The sequence below is a fragment of the Chaetomium tenue genome (assembly GCF_020726465.1).
Source record: "Chaetomium tenue strain MPI-SDFR-AT-0079 chromosome Unknown F5144scaffold_6, whole genome shotgun sequence".
In the NCBI taxonomy this organism is placed as follows: domain Eukaryota; kingdom Fungi; phylum Ascomycota; class Sordariomycetes; order Sordariales; family Chaetomiaceae; genus Chaetomium; species Chaetomium tenue.
The window spans coordinates 499,512-513,750 of NW_027117334.1; the positions used below are offsets into that span (position 1 = coordinate 499,512).

General features: G+C 57.3%; 6 protein-coding genes and 1 non-coding gene across 7 annotated transcripts; 5 read left to right on the top strand and 2 right to left on the bottom strand.

The window, feature by feature from the left end:
* Positions 1-65: 65 nt before the first annotated feature.
* F5144DRAFT_656140 (CENP-S associating centromere protein X-domain-containing protein) lies at positions 66-894 on the top strand (the record flags this gene model as incomplete). Its single annotated transcript, XM_066793153.1, has 2 exons — positions 66-757; positions 847-894. The coding sequence occupies exons 1-2, from the start codon at positions 221-223 to the stop codon at positions 892-894; spliced, it is 585 nt and encodes a 194-aa protein (XP_066639394.1). The 5' UTR covers positions 66-220.
* Positions 895-2,637: 1,743 nt separating this feature from the next.
* F5144DRAFT_335876 (Cupredoxin) lies at positions 2,638-3,751 on the top strand. Its single transcript, XM_066784172.1, has 3 exons — positions 2,638-2,918; positions 2,978-3,311; positions 3,375-3,751. The coding sequence occupies exons 1-3, from the start codon at positions 2,870-2,872 to the stop codon at positions 3,661-3,663; spliced, it is 672 nt and encodes a 223-aa protein (XP_066639395.1). The 5' UTR covers positions 2,638-2,869; the 3' UTR covers positions 3,664-3,751.
* Positions 3,752-4,026: 275 nt separating this feature from the next.
* F5144DRAFT_496647 (uncharacterized protein) lies at positions 4,027-4,910 on the bottom strand (the record flags this gene model as incomplete). The annotated part of the gene is made up of 2 exons (XM_066786160.1): positions 4,027-4,530; positions 4,596-4,910. The coding sequence occupies 2 exons, from the start codon at positions 4,908-4,910 to the stop codon at positions 4,027-4,029; spliced, it is 819 nt and encodes a 272-aa protein (XP_066639396.1).
* A 360-nt stretch (positions 4,911-5,270) lies between these two features.
* Positions 5,271-8,113, top strand: F5144DRAFT_335892 (uncharacterized protein). The gene is made up of 2 exons (XM_066784173.1): positions 5,271-6,001; positions 6,054-8,113. The coding sequence occupies exons 1-2, from the start codon at positions 5,645-5,647 to the stop codon at positions 7,920-7,922; spliced, it is 2,226 nt and encodes a 741-aa protein (XP_066639397.1). The 5' UTR covers positions 5,271-5,644; the 3' UTR covers positions 7,923-8,113.
* A 641-nt stretch (positions 8,114-8,754) lies between these two features.
* F5144DRAFT_550320 (uncharacterized protein) lies at positions 8,755-10,658 on the bottom strand (the record flags this gene model as incomplete). Its single annotated transcript, XM_066787632.1, has 4 exons — positions 8,755-8,766; positions 8,827-8,837; positions 9,126-10,144; positions 10,195-10,658. The coding sequence occupies 4 exons, from the start codon at positions 10,656-10,658 to the stop codon at positions 8,755-8,757; spliced, it is 1,506 nt and encodes a 501-aa protein (XP_066639398.1).
* A 1,088-nt stretch (positions 10,659-11,746) lies between these two features.
* On the top strand, positions 11,747-11,832 carry F5144DRAFT_t146. Its single transcript has one exon. It is a non-coding gene; the product is annotated as a tRNA-Gly (tRNA).
* A 514-nt stretch (positions 11,833-12,346) lies between these two features.
* F5144DRAFT_498193 (uncharacterized protein) lies at positions 12,347-14,027 on the top strand (the record flags this gene model as incomplete). Its single annotated transcript, XM_066786254.1, has 3 exons — positions 12,347-12,500; positions 12,614-12,823; positions 12,931-14,027. 3 exons carry the CDS (start codon positions 12,347-12,349, stop codon positions 14,025-14,027), a joined length of 1,461 nt encoding a protein of 486 aa, XP_066639399.1.
* Positions 14,028-14,239: the final 212 nt, after the last annotated feature.

A 14,239-nucleotide genomic window follows, 5' to 3' on the forward strand; every position in this document is an offset into this window, starting at 1 on the left:
GGTGTTTTGCAACACGACTTACGTAATTTGTTTAATTCACGCGTCGCGATCCCGCGTTTTCCACACTGTGCCGAGTAAAGTACCTACATCACACCTCTGCATCGACAATATCTTCATTTGACTTCCTTTCCGACCACACACACTGAACTAACTCAAAACGAGTTGCGTCAGCTCACAGTCCCTATTGCATCAGAAGGCATTTCCACAGCCCAAATAAAAGATGCCACCGCGCGCATCAGGTACCGCCTCTGCATCCCGCGGTCGCGGTAGAGGTGGTGCCGCAGCCAACAAATCCACATCTACCGCCCGAGGCGCGACTACAACAGCCAGTTCTGCCCCCCGACGCGCTGCTTCCCGAGGAAGGGGAGGCGGTACTTCCCGGGGCGGAAGGAAACGCCCGCAGCCACAGCAAGAAGACGAGGGGGAGGATGAGGAAGAGCAGCCTGGGGTGGTTGATCTAGAGGACGGGGATGTCCCGATGCAGGGGGGGGATCGGGGTTGGGATGGGGGTGTGGATGGGTTTGGGGTGCCGCCTGTGAGTGTGAGTGATGGGGAGGGGGGTGGTGATGATGAGGAGGAGGAGGGCAGGGAGAAGATTCCGCCGGAGTTGTTGACGCGGATTCTGCATGCCTTCTTTGAGCGGGACGGTACGAGGATTACCAGGGATGCGAATGCGGCGGTGGCGAGGTATATGGATATTTTTGTGAGGGAGGCGATTGCGAGGGCGGCGGTGGAGAGGTCGGGTGGGTTTTTGGAGGTGAGCTTCCCTCTTCTTTTCCGTTGTTTTGGGGATGGGCCTCCTACCTCGAGGGTGCGGACGCCAGGCTAACCTTGATCGGCACCTAGGTTGAGGATCTTGAGAAGATTGCGCCACAGCTGTTGATGGACTTGTGATCTGGTGGCTGGAGCGGGCAAATTCGCAAAGGACCTTTTAACCGCACCACCACCTGCGCTGCCACCGCTATCAACGACAACTGAGAGGCGGCGTTAGAGATTCGTACTCGATGCTTTTGGCTCGTCATGCGCCCCTCCGCGGCTACCGCAAGCCGTTGACTGTCTCTCAGTGGCCAATCATACTCAGAAGATGCCGCGAAGTATCGACGTGGTTTGACCCGCCTTGACGAAAAATTATCAATGGCAACCATCATGGCAAGTCATTGACCAATACCACGCTACAGGCCCAAAGCAGGACAGTGCGTGACTACCAGTACCGAGCAGCTGGGTGGTGGTTTTTCCAGCACCACAGGAGAGCATGGGGGCCCCCTTACTTGGGAAACAACCTCTAACGATGGACCCAACTGAAGACCACCGCGAAGTGCCAGGCATCATCAGCCACGCATCCGTGCTTGAACAGACTAGGGATACCAGTCATATCCTACCCTCGTGTTCCGCTCGCCGAAAATGCCTCCTCTCAGGCCCCACTACCTTACTCGTCGACAGGTGTGATAATGGCTAGCGTAGGTAGTTAAACAAACTTCAACTAGCAAGTACCCCGCCTACCCAGTTCTTCCCAAATACCATGGCATCGTTCAGCAGTGCTAGCAGGGGTTATTCTCCTTGGACTTGCGGAGCTGAACTCTGTCTGGACCGAAATGGGCAGTCTCCGAAAGTTGAAGAATAAAAAATCCGTTTGGTTTTGATGTTTTTTTTTAATTGGTGTCCTATGGTTTCAATAGAAAAACTCAGGTGGTCAAGAAAGGCGGCCGGCAAGCGAAGCGCTCGGTGGCGGCTTTGAAACTCCAAGACGTTTGACAATTGTCAGAGGCTGTGGCAGAAGCTAGAGTACCCCTGTCGCCCCCTGTGGGTCGTGTTCCACCTAACGGTCCAGCCCCAGCATGCCCCCACAACGGCGCAGCCTGCAACCGCAACCTTATTTTCGGCTCCAGCTTCGTCCGGTGAAGTTCAACCAATCCGCCAGCCTCGAATCAGTCCGAAGGAACTTTGTACGCGGGGCTGCCCGTAACCCGTGGCCATGGCCACAGTTAGACCAGTGATAGTACGGTCTCCGATGCTTACTAGTATTTTAAGCGGACAAGAAGGCGCCAACATGGCCGGCAACCCCAGTTTCCGTCTGGGCGCAAGCGCACTTCATTCTCTCTCCACAATGTGCAGCCCCCAAGTCGATGATGGCTAAGCACCTAGGCTTGCCGTGAAGAAACGCTTTCCGAATACTACGATACTCCGGCGGCTGCACGAGGCTGCTCGCCACATGACCAATTGGGGAGGACTGCCGGTTGAGACGTTGAGGTAATCGGAGATGTCGGACAACCTGGGTCCCCCTCAAACTGTTCGTACCAAACATCAGCTGGGTTGCCTCACGATACCCCCGACTCAAACGGAAACTCCTTGTAAAATCTAGCCTTAACAGGAGAGCTTCGTAAGCATTGTTTCTTCTTCTTTTCATCTCCGTCTCCTGTGATTCGCTCTTGCACGCCTCCTTGGTGCGCTCGACGCCAAAGTCGGGGGCAAAACATCGCGATGTTTCAAAAACTTCAGACTCGACCCTGGTCCCTGCACCGGCACCCCCTTGCCCCTCCACACCCGTCCGCCATGGCCTTGCTGCACCATCGGACGATCCTTCACTCTCCCGAAGGCCGCCCGGAAACTGTTATAATTCATGCCGTGTCCTGATCTTCAGGCCTGGCCTTCTCTTTTCTCTCCATCCATCTGTCCATAGTCATCTGTCGAGGTTCCCTCCCTTTCTAGTCCCTTTCTCTTCTTTTCGGTGCCCGTCACCTTCTTTCGTAATCTTCGCCACAGGCTAGTCCTGCTATTGTTTCACAGCGCTAGTCGCTTTTGATACCTTCAGTCACTCTTTCGACGAGCCGAACTCTCGCTTTACTTGTATAACATATCCAACATCTTCAAAATGCAGTTCACAACACTTGCCCTCGCCGCTCTTGCGAGCGTGGCATCCGGTTAGTAACCCACGAAATGGCAGGAAAAGAACAAGGAACGGAAAACTAACAGCCACCAGCCCAAAAGACATGGTCCGTCGCCGTTGCCATGAACGGCAGCCTGACCTTCTCGCCCAACAAGCTGGTCGCGCAGCCGGGCGAGTTCGTGCAGTTCCAGTTCCACGCCGGCAACCACACCGTCACGCAGTCGACCTTTGACAAGCCGTGCGAGCCCATCGGCCAGAACAGCAACGTCACCGGCTTCCACTCGGGCTTCCTCCCCGCCGCCGCCAGCGCCGAGATGGGCATGTTCCCCACCTACACCATCCAGATCAACAACACCGGCCCCCTGTGGCTGTACTGCGCCCAGGGCAAGCACTGTGGCAACGGCATGGTCATGGTCATCAACGAACCGTAAGCCCTCACCCCCTTTTCCCCCAAAACCAAAAACCCAAACTAACCCGTTCCCCTACACAGAGCAACCAACCCCAACCGCACCCTCGACAGCTTCAAATCCCTCGCCGCCACGGCCCAGGGCGTGACCACCGGCGGCGGTGCGGGCGGCGCGGGCGGTGGTGCTGGTGGCGCTGCGGGCGGTGCTGGCGGCTCGACCGGCGGCGACCAGACGGGCAGCACCGGCGGCACCACGCCCACGGGCACCGACGACGCAGCCCAGGCTACCATCTCGACGGCGGGCGCGGGTGCGCTTACTGTGCCGGGGGTGGTGGCGCTGGTGGTGGCCGGTGTGGCGGCGCTTGTTCTCTAGAGGTGGTTATGAGTGGGTGATGATGGGTGTGTTGTTTATAGCGGGATTTAATTTTTTGGTTCGGTTGGCGGAGTGGGTGGTGCCGATGGGTGACTGCTGGTTCGGATATACCTTTGGATGGATGGCTGGTGGCGATGTTGGGGGTGTTCTATTCTACATTTTTATGATCACTGTACATGTATCGTACATACTCCATGGCGTGTGTTACATACTGCATAAAGAAAGACGGATGTGCTTACATGGATGGTTTTTTGCGCCTTCGGACTGGAATGTGTGATAGTGTGGGATCTATGAAAACCTCCACCATAAAATGTACACAGAGAAACACCCAGCTAATTCTATCCAACCCCTAGTTTTCCCCATTTACTTCCCCTCCTTCGGGACAACCCTCTTCTTCCGCCCCTTCGCCGCCTGCTCACAAAGCGGCCGCTTCGGCTCTGTCCCCGGCCACCCCTCAGGCCGCTTCACATAACCAACAAAGTCATACTTGGGGCTGTTCTTAAAGAAATTCACCCAATGCGTCAGACCCTCCTGCACCTTACGCTCCGCCTCCGCCATCTCCTTCTTCTTCAGCTCGGCTAGCTGCGCCGCCGTCCAGTGCCGATCCACGGTAGGGTCGTCCAGCGGCAGGAACATCTCCTCGACGCCGCGCATGTCGGGCGTGCGGTCCTCGGCGAAGCAGCCCGTCACGAACCCGCGCGCCGCGTCGCACCCGGAGAAGAACCGGTACGAGCCCCCGGGCCCGTACGTCCGCGCGTTGGACGACACGTCGTAGATGCTGCCGTTGATCGCCAGGTAGATCGGCTTGTCGGGGTCGCTGCCGTCGTAGCCGGCTAGTTCTTCGGGGGTGAGGTAGATGGGGCCGCGCTGGGTGGGGAAGGTGGTTAGCTTGTGACGCTGTGGATGAATGGTGGGGAGGGGAACGGGCGTACAAGTTGCTTCATCCACCAATCGGTCTTGAGGTACTTGGAGCCGTTGGTGACGCCCCAGGTGTAGGTCTCGCCGCTGGAAACGAGGTAGCTCAGGCCGAAGTAGGCGAGCACGAGAAAGGTAAGAACGCGGAAGACGTCGAGAACGTGCGAGCTCGATTCGTCGTCGTCGAGGAGGTCTTTGGTCGATTTCTTCTTGGACTTTTTGGGTGCATCCCTTTTCGGTTTCTCGTCCTGCGACTCGGCCGTCTCAGACTCCGGGGGGGTGTCCGTGGCGGGCTCGGGCTTGCGCCGCCGAACAGAGGATTCGTCGGCCATTGGGAGATATGGGGGTGAGGACGACAACCGGTTTGTTGGAATTCAGGGAGGAATTGGGGGAGGAAAAGGCCAAACACAGAAGAGTTCAAGGAGACAACGTAATGTCCACCGTTAAATGTAGCCAGATTTCCAGCGGGCCGGCCGGATAAGCGAGGCTGAGCAGCAAGAGTGGGATGAGGATGGTCCCGTCTCCCTTCCTGCTCCGCCGGACTTGCATGGCATGGAAAGCTCCGAGACCGATTGGGTCAGTTTCCAGAAGCAAGCTGCCCCACAATTTCATTCCCGTCTCCCATAGCAACTGGACCCTGGTAATAAGAAAATCGGTCATTGGCCAAGAACGGATGAGTCGGGCAGTCAATACTCCAACCCACCCGAGCAAATTAAACGTCCGCCCGCCAAATCATCGACGTTGTCGCCGCACACATTGCAATCAACGCGATCAACACCACGACCAAGGGAAGCCGGGAGCCAGAATAACGCGCACGCAATAAGAAAATCTTATCGCTTTTTACATTCTATCAAATCGGTGACCCCGTCTTGCCGTGCAGCTTTCTCCGCTTGCTTTTCGATCGGCCACATCCCCTAATACATCGCACCCCGATCCCGCATTGCGCGTCAGTCAATACCTTATCCACACAGCGGGAAGAGGTAGACAGGCGGCACATTGTCTCTCCGACAAACCAATCCAACCAAGACTTGCATGAGTCTACAATAACACATAGAGCTGCTCGACGATGTCAGTACCGTCGAGCCCCGGCGGCGGCGGACAGCCGCTGCAACCAGTGTCACACAACGCGCAACGCGAATCCGCGCTCTTCGCGTCCGTCCAACACCAACGCATGGCAGAAAGCCCGTCTGCCCGCGACAGTTCGGTGCACGAGAAGATCAACCAATTCAACACCCTCGCCATGCATTCCAAAACCCTCGAGCGCAAAACCGCCGACGCCGCCCTCAAGCGCGCTATGCTCGGGCGGGAGGAGGCCGAGGCCGAGGCGCGGCGATACCGCGATGAGGTGGTTGCCTTGAGGAAAGAAATTGAGGAGGGGAAGAAGAATGAGAGGAAAGTCGGAGAGCGCTTGGAGGCTGTGATGGTAGGTGCCCCGCGCGGTCTATCCCCTCGCGATAGAGCTAACAAAGCAAAAGGAAAACTCCGGCCGTGCGAAAGAGATGTACGCCCACTCTCAACAACGATGGGAAAAGGAGATCCGCCGCTCCCGAAAAGAAACCTTCAAAGTGCAGAGCACCCTCGTCAAAGCGCAGGAAGAACTCAAGTCCTCTCGGGCGGCTCAGAAGGCCACGGAGGAGGAGCTTCAGACTGAGCGGGAGCGAAGCAAGGCCCGGGAGCAAGAGGCTTTCGACGCCCAGTACCGGCTGGTTGGGCTTCAGGAGCAGCTGGACCAGGCCCTGGCCCGTGCCAAGGTGCTAGAGCAGGAGCTGGAGTCCCTCAGGACGTTGGCAAAGAGCGAGACCGAGGTTAAACGTGCCGCTTCTACTGAAGACGGTGGCGACTCTCAAGGGCCACGGAAACGTGCGAGACTTTCGTCTGTGTCGGCGTTCGGCCATGGCGACCCAGAAATCGAGACGATCACGATGCTCTGGGAATGGGAGAAGCAGCGTGCGGACCGAGCCCTGGAACAGGTCGATTTCCTCGAGGCGGAATGCCAGCTCAAGATGTGTTCGGCGGGAAAAGAGCTGCGCAGGACTTCGGTCCAGCGATCGGGCCCACGCAAGCGAACCAGCATGTTGATCTCGGATGCCGGGGACTCGATGATCCTTAGTGAGAGCCGTCGAGCCTCTGCCGAGATGCCCAAGGCGTCGCCGAGGCTGTCCAAGACCGACCAGCTCAGGGTGCACAAAGAGCCGCGGCGAAGCACCATCTTCCTGCCGGCCGAGGGCATCTTCCGGACCGTGTCGCAAGCCGAGGCTGACGAAATAGCGGCGAAGTCGACGACGTCATCGGGCGTCTCCCCTACCGAGGCGGCACCCAGCCTCCCCATTACACCGGTAGACAACAACCCGATGTACCGTCGCTCACCGTCCCTCGACCCGCCAGACTTTGCCGTGATGGGCAAACAGCGGACATCGCTACTTTCTCTACTCGACGCACCACACAGGCAAGAACCTATGCAAGTGTTTAACATCCCCACCACCCCCGGCCCCGCAGCGCCAGAGGCAGACCATGCCGACGCAGAAGACGAACCTGATGCGCGGCTCACTACCAAAGCGCCCGGCGACATGACCCTCCCTCCACGACAACCGGCCGCCACCCTAACCGGCCCCCTCAGCGAACCCCTCCCAACCCACGCCACCACCGCAACCACCACCCTCGACGCCCACACCCGCCCACACACAACAGCGTCCTACTACCGCCCATCCACCTCCACCACCTCCTCCACCGTAACCACCACCACCAAAGTCCCCCTCCGCGAAGAACCCGACGAGGAGAGCGGGCCCACACTCGCCCAGCGCCTCATGAAGATGCAGCGCACCCCATCCCGCCAGACCGGCGACAACCACCGCGGCAGCGACTCCAGCAACCCGGACGGGCCCAGCTTCGACACCAGCAACCCGGCCCTGACCCCGACCATGACGCGCGAGGAGGCTCTGGCGCAGATTAGAGAGCGGCGCGGCCGCGCGCGTAGCGTCGGGAGGGTCGGGAGCGTGGGGAGCTCGGCGGCTGGTAGTGGTGGTGGCGGGGCGAGTGTGGGGGTTGGTTCTGGTTCTGGTTCGGGTTCGGGTCTTGTTAGGAGTGGGAGTGGGGCTGGGGCTGGAGCTGGGGAGGTGCGCCGCAAGGTTTCGGGGAGTAGTGCGACAGGCGAAGTGAGGCGGAAGGTCTCTGGAAGTGGGTCTCAGGCCGAGGTGAGGCGGAAGGCGAGCGGGGATCTTGGGGGGACGGTGAGGCGGGCCGCCGGCGGTGATGAGAGGGGCCGCGAGAGGGGAGGAGTTAGGCCGCCTAGTGTGGCTGGGTCTGCGAGGGGGGGTTCGGGTGGGGTGAGGCGTGTTCGGTCATGAGTCGTGAATTACTAATGTGTGTGTGTGTGTGTGTGTTGCTTGGATTGGGGGTTTGGATGTCGCGGTGTTGGGTGGCATTCATTGTTGGGTCAGGTTTTGGCCGTGGGAACAATCATTATACCCCGGAGGGAGCCCGGCTGGATATTGCGGTCGTTTTTTTATGTTGGTTCATTGTCTCCCCTGGAGTCAGCAGGGCTCATTTCCTTTTGTTGGGCGGTTTTGCACTGGCCGGCGTCACGCTCTTTGAGCTATCGAAATGCTTGTTGGCGGCGTTCGGGCATGGCCAGGATAGGTCGTCGTTTCTTTTTTGTTTTTGTTTTCGGATTGGGACCGGCTTGCCTCTTGTGATATCACTCTGCATAGGACAGCGAGGGCGTCTTGATCAATCGACTTTTGTGCACTTCATACTTGGTGTTTTGGATGTGGTGGTGTGTCTGCTGTTGTTTTGGAGAACTTGTACAAAAGCCAGAGTCACCGCCCTGCCGCTCAGTTGGCCTTTCGGTTGGTGATCTTCGAAGGTGGGGTTCATGCTCGCCGGCTTGAAGGCTTTCGTCATAATTTCAACGACTGACGAGAAACGTTCTTGGTGTTTATGTAAATGTTACTCCTAATGAGGTTAACGCCAAAGGCATACGAATAGCAACACATGGAAGTTTAACATTTTGTCCTTCATATCCACATCATGAACCAAAAGATTTCAGCCTCACTCGTAGTTTTCCAATTGTATTGAGTTGACTATTATTGAAAGATCTCTGTTTTGCCTTTCTCCCTTTTCTTTTTCTCAAGTTGTACTTGGATATCAGTCGAATACGATTTTGATGTAGTTTAATTCTCAATGCTCGCCCTATGGTTCTCAGAAAGCAATGCAAACACAAAAGAAAAAAACCAACAACGATCTACTTACAATACTCACATCTACACAAAAACACACAAGTCATCATTCATAAACCTCCACCCAACACCTTCCGTCTCAACCCGTGATACCTATTCTCCCCTCCCCTCTTCCTCGCCCGCCTCCTTGCCCACCTCCTCGTCACGCGCCCTTTCGCCCACCCCCAGACGCCTGCGATAAAAAAGACCCGGACCCCGACCCCCCAGACACCGCACTCTGCGCCGCCGCACCACCACCACCCGCAACCTGCGCCGCCAGCACCCCACCACCACCACCCCCCTCCAACCCCAACCCCCCCAACCCCAGCACACCCACACCACCAACACCCGTCCCAACCCCCGCCGACATCGACAACGCCCTCGACGAGCGCGTCTGCTGGCGCTGCGCGCGCCGCTGGCTCGTCGTCACCTGCTGGCCCTGCTGCTGGAGCTGCTGCAGCTGGGTCTTTTCCTCGGCCTTGGCGACCGCGACTTGCCCCGCGGTGAGCAGGAAGCCGGGGACGAGGGTTTCTTGGTCGTCGGTGCTTTGGTTGTAGAAGGCGGGCCAGATTACGAGGGGGTCGGTGAGGAGGTTGGGGTCGGTGGTGGTGGGGGGGTTGGTGTTGGTGTTGTTGGTGTTGTTGTTGTTGTTGTTGTTGTTGGAGGAGGAGGATTTTTTGTTGGGGTTGTTGGTGTTGGGGCGGGATTTGGCGTTGTTGTTGTTGCTGTTGCTGTTGTTGCTGGACGGTCCGGGTTCAGAGTTGGTGGTGGAGGTGGGGATGTAGAGAGGGTTGGCTTCGTCGGGGGAGAAATCGAAGTCGATTTTGCCGTCGAGCCTTTGGATAAACTTCCATTGCTCGGCGGCCTCGGTGCAGAGGTTTCGAAACTTCACGTCGAAGGCGGGTCGAGACTTTTCTGGGATCAGATTATGGATGTGCTCGGAGACGTTGGCCATCACGGCACTGATATGGGAGGCGATGACAGCGTTGGTATTGCTGGGACTGAGATCGGCTAAGCGTACTAGCACGGAACGAAAGTGAGCCTCGCGATCTGAGTCGTTGTCGCCCAAGTTATCGAGAATTCTGGCAAGGCCCAGGTCCGGCAACAGGTACGTGGGTTGGAAGATATTGTGCCGGATTTCGTGCGCCACAAAGGCGAGGAAGGCAGCCATTCGCATCTGTTTGGCCACGAGAGTGTCGGACAGAGGAATTGGGATATCTTTCCTGAAAGCTGGATGTCTCTTCAGGTTGTCCCAGAAGGCGGCGTTGGACCGGAGTTGGGGCGGCATGTCCCCGAAATAGGTTTCGGCCATGTCCCTGGCTGACAAGAATATCTTGTTGAGTTTCGAGCTTCTGTCACGCCATGTTAGCCTTCCGTAAGCAGACAGCAAGATTTCGCTCACATTTCCTTGTGGCTCGTAGCCACAGGCATAAGCTCGACCGAGAAGCCTTTCAGGTCATGGAGCTCTTCGCGTTCAATGTCGAGGTTCCTTTTGAGCATGGCTATCTCTTTCCCCAGCGCCACCTCTTTGCTCGCCATATCCTTGTGGCTCGCCTTCAGTGCCTCCTGAGCTTCTTTAAGTTTCCGCGTGAGACCGTCGACGTGCTTCTGCAAATCTCCTACTTGGGCATCCGCAACATCCAACTGGCCTTTTGCAATGTCCATTTTGTGGTTTAGTTCTGCAATCTTTCGATCGCGACTGTTCACGTCTATTCCAAGTGTTTCCTTCTCAGCCTTCAGTCGAGTGTTCTCGTCGACAAGGGCCACGCAGTCTTCGATTCCGGCATCGAGCAATAATTCTTTTGCAGCCTTGATGAGGTGTGCCGCTTTGGCCGCGTTGCCATGGCCGGGAGATGGGGGTGTCATGGTACGAGGTACACGAGCAGCCATACCAGAGAGTGAGGCTGTTGGGCAATTGGGTAGGTGTAGTTCCAGTAGTCAAGGGAGGGAATGGGGGAGAGGCTGGGGACTGGCTTCACTCTGCAGGAATGGCGGCTGTCCTTGTTTTCATCCCTCCGGTTTTCAAACCCTACGTAAGTGACCACCCTCCATCACGCAAGGCCAAGTGATACTGCAGTGGCATCACATTCACGGGTCCTAGATGATGGATGGCCTCACCTTCCAAGTCCCAACAATGCCTCTGTGCCTCCTTCGATAAACGCGGCCAACCGACGGCCCGTCACCTCGGCCACTCATGGGCGGGTGTAGCCTGCAAGAGGCCTCGGCGCAGCGATTGACCGACAGGGCGGCACCACGATTGGAGCCGAGGCTGCGACTCATCGCATAGATGTGCGAGGGTGTGTGGCCACCCCGCGGCAAGACAAGTCACTGAAACCTATGCCGTGCCAGTAGCGTGTACGACGCGCCCTCCATGTTGGCTGCAGGAGGTCTTTCCACCCCATGTTTTGCTGCCAATCAAACGCCGCAACGTCTCCGGTTGGCAGCCTCTTCCGCGTTGCCGGGACAAACAAGGCATACGAGATGGGCCGATGCAGCAAGGCAGCCTTCCGCCGGCAAGTTCTAGACTGGGAGTTTGCAAACGGATTCATAGGCTGTCATTCCCGAAGAGGTGCAAAAAGGAATGGTGATCTATGTAGGCTGTGATCGATCATCGACAGTCTGTGTAATGCGACAAGTTGATAAATGACAACTCTGACTTTCTCGTTGCATCAGCATGTTGAGTGATGGCCCTGATGGGAGGTGCCGAGGTGGTAGCCTGATGCTTTTGTTGTTGGTAGTGGTTCGGAAATCTGCCTCGCGTTGGTTCTTGTTGGAACAGATTGTATCATGCAAGCTCGGCAGGCGGGGTTGCAGTTAGTTGCCTTTAACTCTGGTTGATTTCTGCGCAGCACTATCTGTATGCGAAGGTGCCTTCCCGGCCTTGTTCTTTCCTCTAATTTCTATGCGACTGCGATAGACTGAAACAACGAACGAACCCCACAACAACAAATCCAGCGCGATTAGTTCAGTGGTTAGAATTCTCGCTTCCCATCTTCTCTTGGACTAGCGAGTGACCCGAGTTCGAATCTCGGATCGCGCAACCACAATCTTTCCATTTTTTTTGCAACTTTCTCCTACATCTGAGGAGGAAGGTCACCTCAAGGAGGAAGCGTGCCCAAGTTCTTGGGTGTTGAAGCTTACATACAGGGGTATATTTGGTCGGAAATCACTGTATTACCCGACCCGGGCTAAAACGCACTTACTTGTGGTGCTTTGGAGCCATTATCACAAGAGCTTTGCTCGTGTTTGCGGGGTTGATCGGGTTCGAGATGATAGATACGGCCCGAGCGTCACATGAGATTGGAGCTGTTGAGCACGAGCCACACACCCTAGCCACTTGGCACTTGGCAGAATGGTGCTGACTGATCCCGACCCTTGATCCTTGCTTGCAACCCCCTCCGACTCGTCCAATTCCAAGCAAGGACAACCCCATCATCGTTTTGGTTGGGAAAAGTCATGAGGATGAGGAAAGAAAGGTTTCTTGGTTTCTGTTAGCCGTAATCTGGGATTAACACGACTGGTTGACCATGGCCAATCCACAATCACACGACGACATGCGCTCGTCGACGGTGGGCGCCGAAGAACTGTTCCTCGAGTCCGGGGTCTCTACTCACCATATTCCTAATATTTTGCCGCATGAGCGCGTTTTCCCCGTCCAGCTTGGGTCTGAGTTGTTTAAGCTCTCCGGCGCATCGATATCATCCGATGGTGCGTCCCTCGTTTACACCCGGCGCCCGGCACTCATCACTGGGCATCTGAGAGCCGGGGGGCTTTAGCGTTTTTGGGTTATGCATCAACGAACCTCACTGACATCTGCCCAGCACCCTCATACTTTTCCCAGTACTTCAGATGTCAAGTGAAGCGGGCCGAGGAAGCGGGCCAGGATATCGGGACGGCCATCCGCACCCTCTACATCGACCGTGACCCCATCACTTTCCGGGACATCTCACTGCACCTCCAGGGGTACCATGTGCAACCCCGCGATGCGACACACTTCGTGCGCCTGTTCGCCGACGCCCAGTTCTACCACCGTGAGACTCACTTACCTCGCCCTCCCTACCGCAGCTCCACTCCCACCACCTACACACCTTACCCATAACCCCGTCTCTCTCTATCTAACCACCCCCGGGCCCTCCAGTCCCCAAGCTAGTATCACAGCTCTACGAAGAACCCATCTTCACCACCATCGGCGGCGTGCAGTTCCGCATCCCGCGGGACCTGTTCTCGGCCCCCGGCAACTCGCCCAACTTCTTCACGCTCGGCTTCGCCGCCTTCTTCTCGGCCCCCGGCGGCGACCTCTTTCCCGGTCTCGACCGCGAGGGCCTGCTCCGCCCGCCCTCCATCATCCCGCCCTCCGTCGAGGGCCGCTCCCCCGACACGTTTGCCGAGCTGCTGCACCTGCTGCGCGGCTACCCCGTGGCTATTCGCGGCGAGCAGCACCGTGCCGAATTGTTGCGGGATTGCCGGTATTTTAATTTTAAGGGGTTGGAGCAGCGGCTGATTCCGTCGGCCGTGTCGTTTAATTTGGCGAGGGGGAGGGATGAGATTCTGTTGAGGTTGCGGGATATCTTGAAGAGTGGGATTGCGGTGGCCCCGGAGCCGACTGCGGCCGACCCGCGCGCGGGGTGGGTAAACTATAGGCGGCCGTTTGTGGACGAGCGGGCGTTGGAGCTGGTGCTCGAGATCGGGGACGAGAGTACCCGGCTGCGGATCGTACCGGGCCAGGGGGTGGGTGAGGGAGCAGTGGAAGCACGGGCCGAGTTCTTTGGTGAGATGCGCGCGCGCGTGACGAAGTTGCTGGAGGTCGTCGCCACGAAGCTGGGTTTGCCACCTACCGCGCAGCTGGGGGGGTTGTTAATGGGGAAAGGTAATGGGGGCAGCGCGCCACCCTCGCCGGGGAACACACCACTGAGCGAGGACCTTGTCAAGGTGCTGCTTGACTCCGAGTCGAGCGTGATGTTAGACGGCAAGCCATGGACGCCGGCCCCTGAAGAGGAGCAGCTGGCGTGGACAACGGGTAGCATAGACGCTTCGCTGATGCCGCGGAAGCGGAAGCGGGTGGATGAACAAGGCGACGCTGAGGAGTGGATTGTCAAAACTGGGCAGTGGCGGTTGAGGCTCCAGGGGGCGAGAAACGGAAAGGCTGCCGTCGAGTGTTGCTTAGTGGCTGTCAAGTTGGATGCCTACAGTTCGGAGCGGGCGCGGAACGGGCAGAGGCCGTTTCTGGGTGGTTAGAACCGCTATTTGGTGTGGACTTGTAACACATGAGGAACCAATGCATTTCTTTGTTTTGGCTGACTGATAACGACCTTCTGGACTAATTGATGTTACTGGGCAATGATATGGGAGAATCGCTTGTGTGGAGGTGGCATTTGGTCAAGGGAACCCATCAAATTCGCAACATCATGGTGGCTTCACTAGGCTCCAATGCTCCAACGCTGCTGAAC

Bases quoted from the DNA above. Each gene is read 5' to 3' on its own strand.
- F5144DRAFT_335876 (XM_066784172.1), top strand. From the start codon at position 2,870: ATGCAGTTCACAACACTTGCCCTCGCCGCTCTTGCGAGCGTGGCATCC. The intron at 2,919-2,977 runs GTTAGTAACCCA...AACAGCCACCAG, and splicing joins TCTTGCGAGCGTGGCATCCG to CCCAAAAGACATGGTCCGTC. The intron at 3,312-3,374 runs GTAAGCCCTCAC...TCCCCTACACAG, and splicing joins GTCATGGTCATCAACGAACC to AGCAACCAACCCCAACCGCA.
- F5144DRAFT_335892 (XM_066784173.1), top strand. From the start codon at position 5,645: ATGTCAGTACCGTCGAGCCCCGGCGGCGGCGGACAGCCGCTGCAACCA. The intron at 6,002-6,053 runs GTAGGTGCCCCG...ACAAAGCAAAAG, and splicing joins AGCGCTTGGAGGCTGTGATG to GAAAACTCCGGCCGTGCGAA.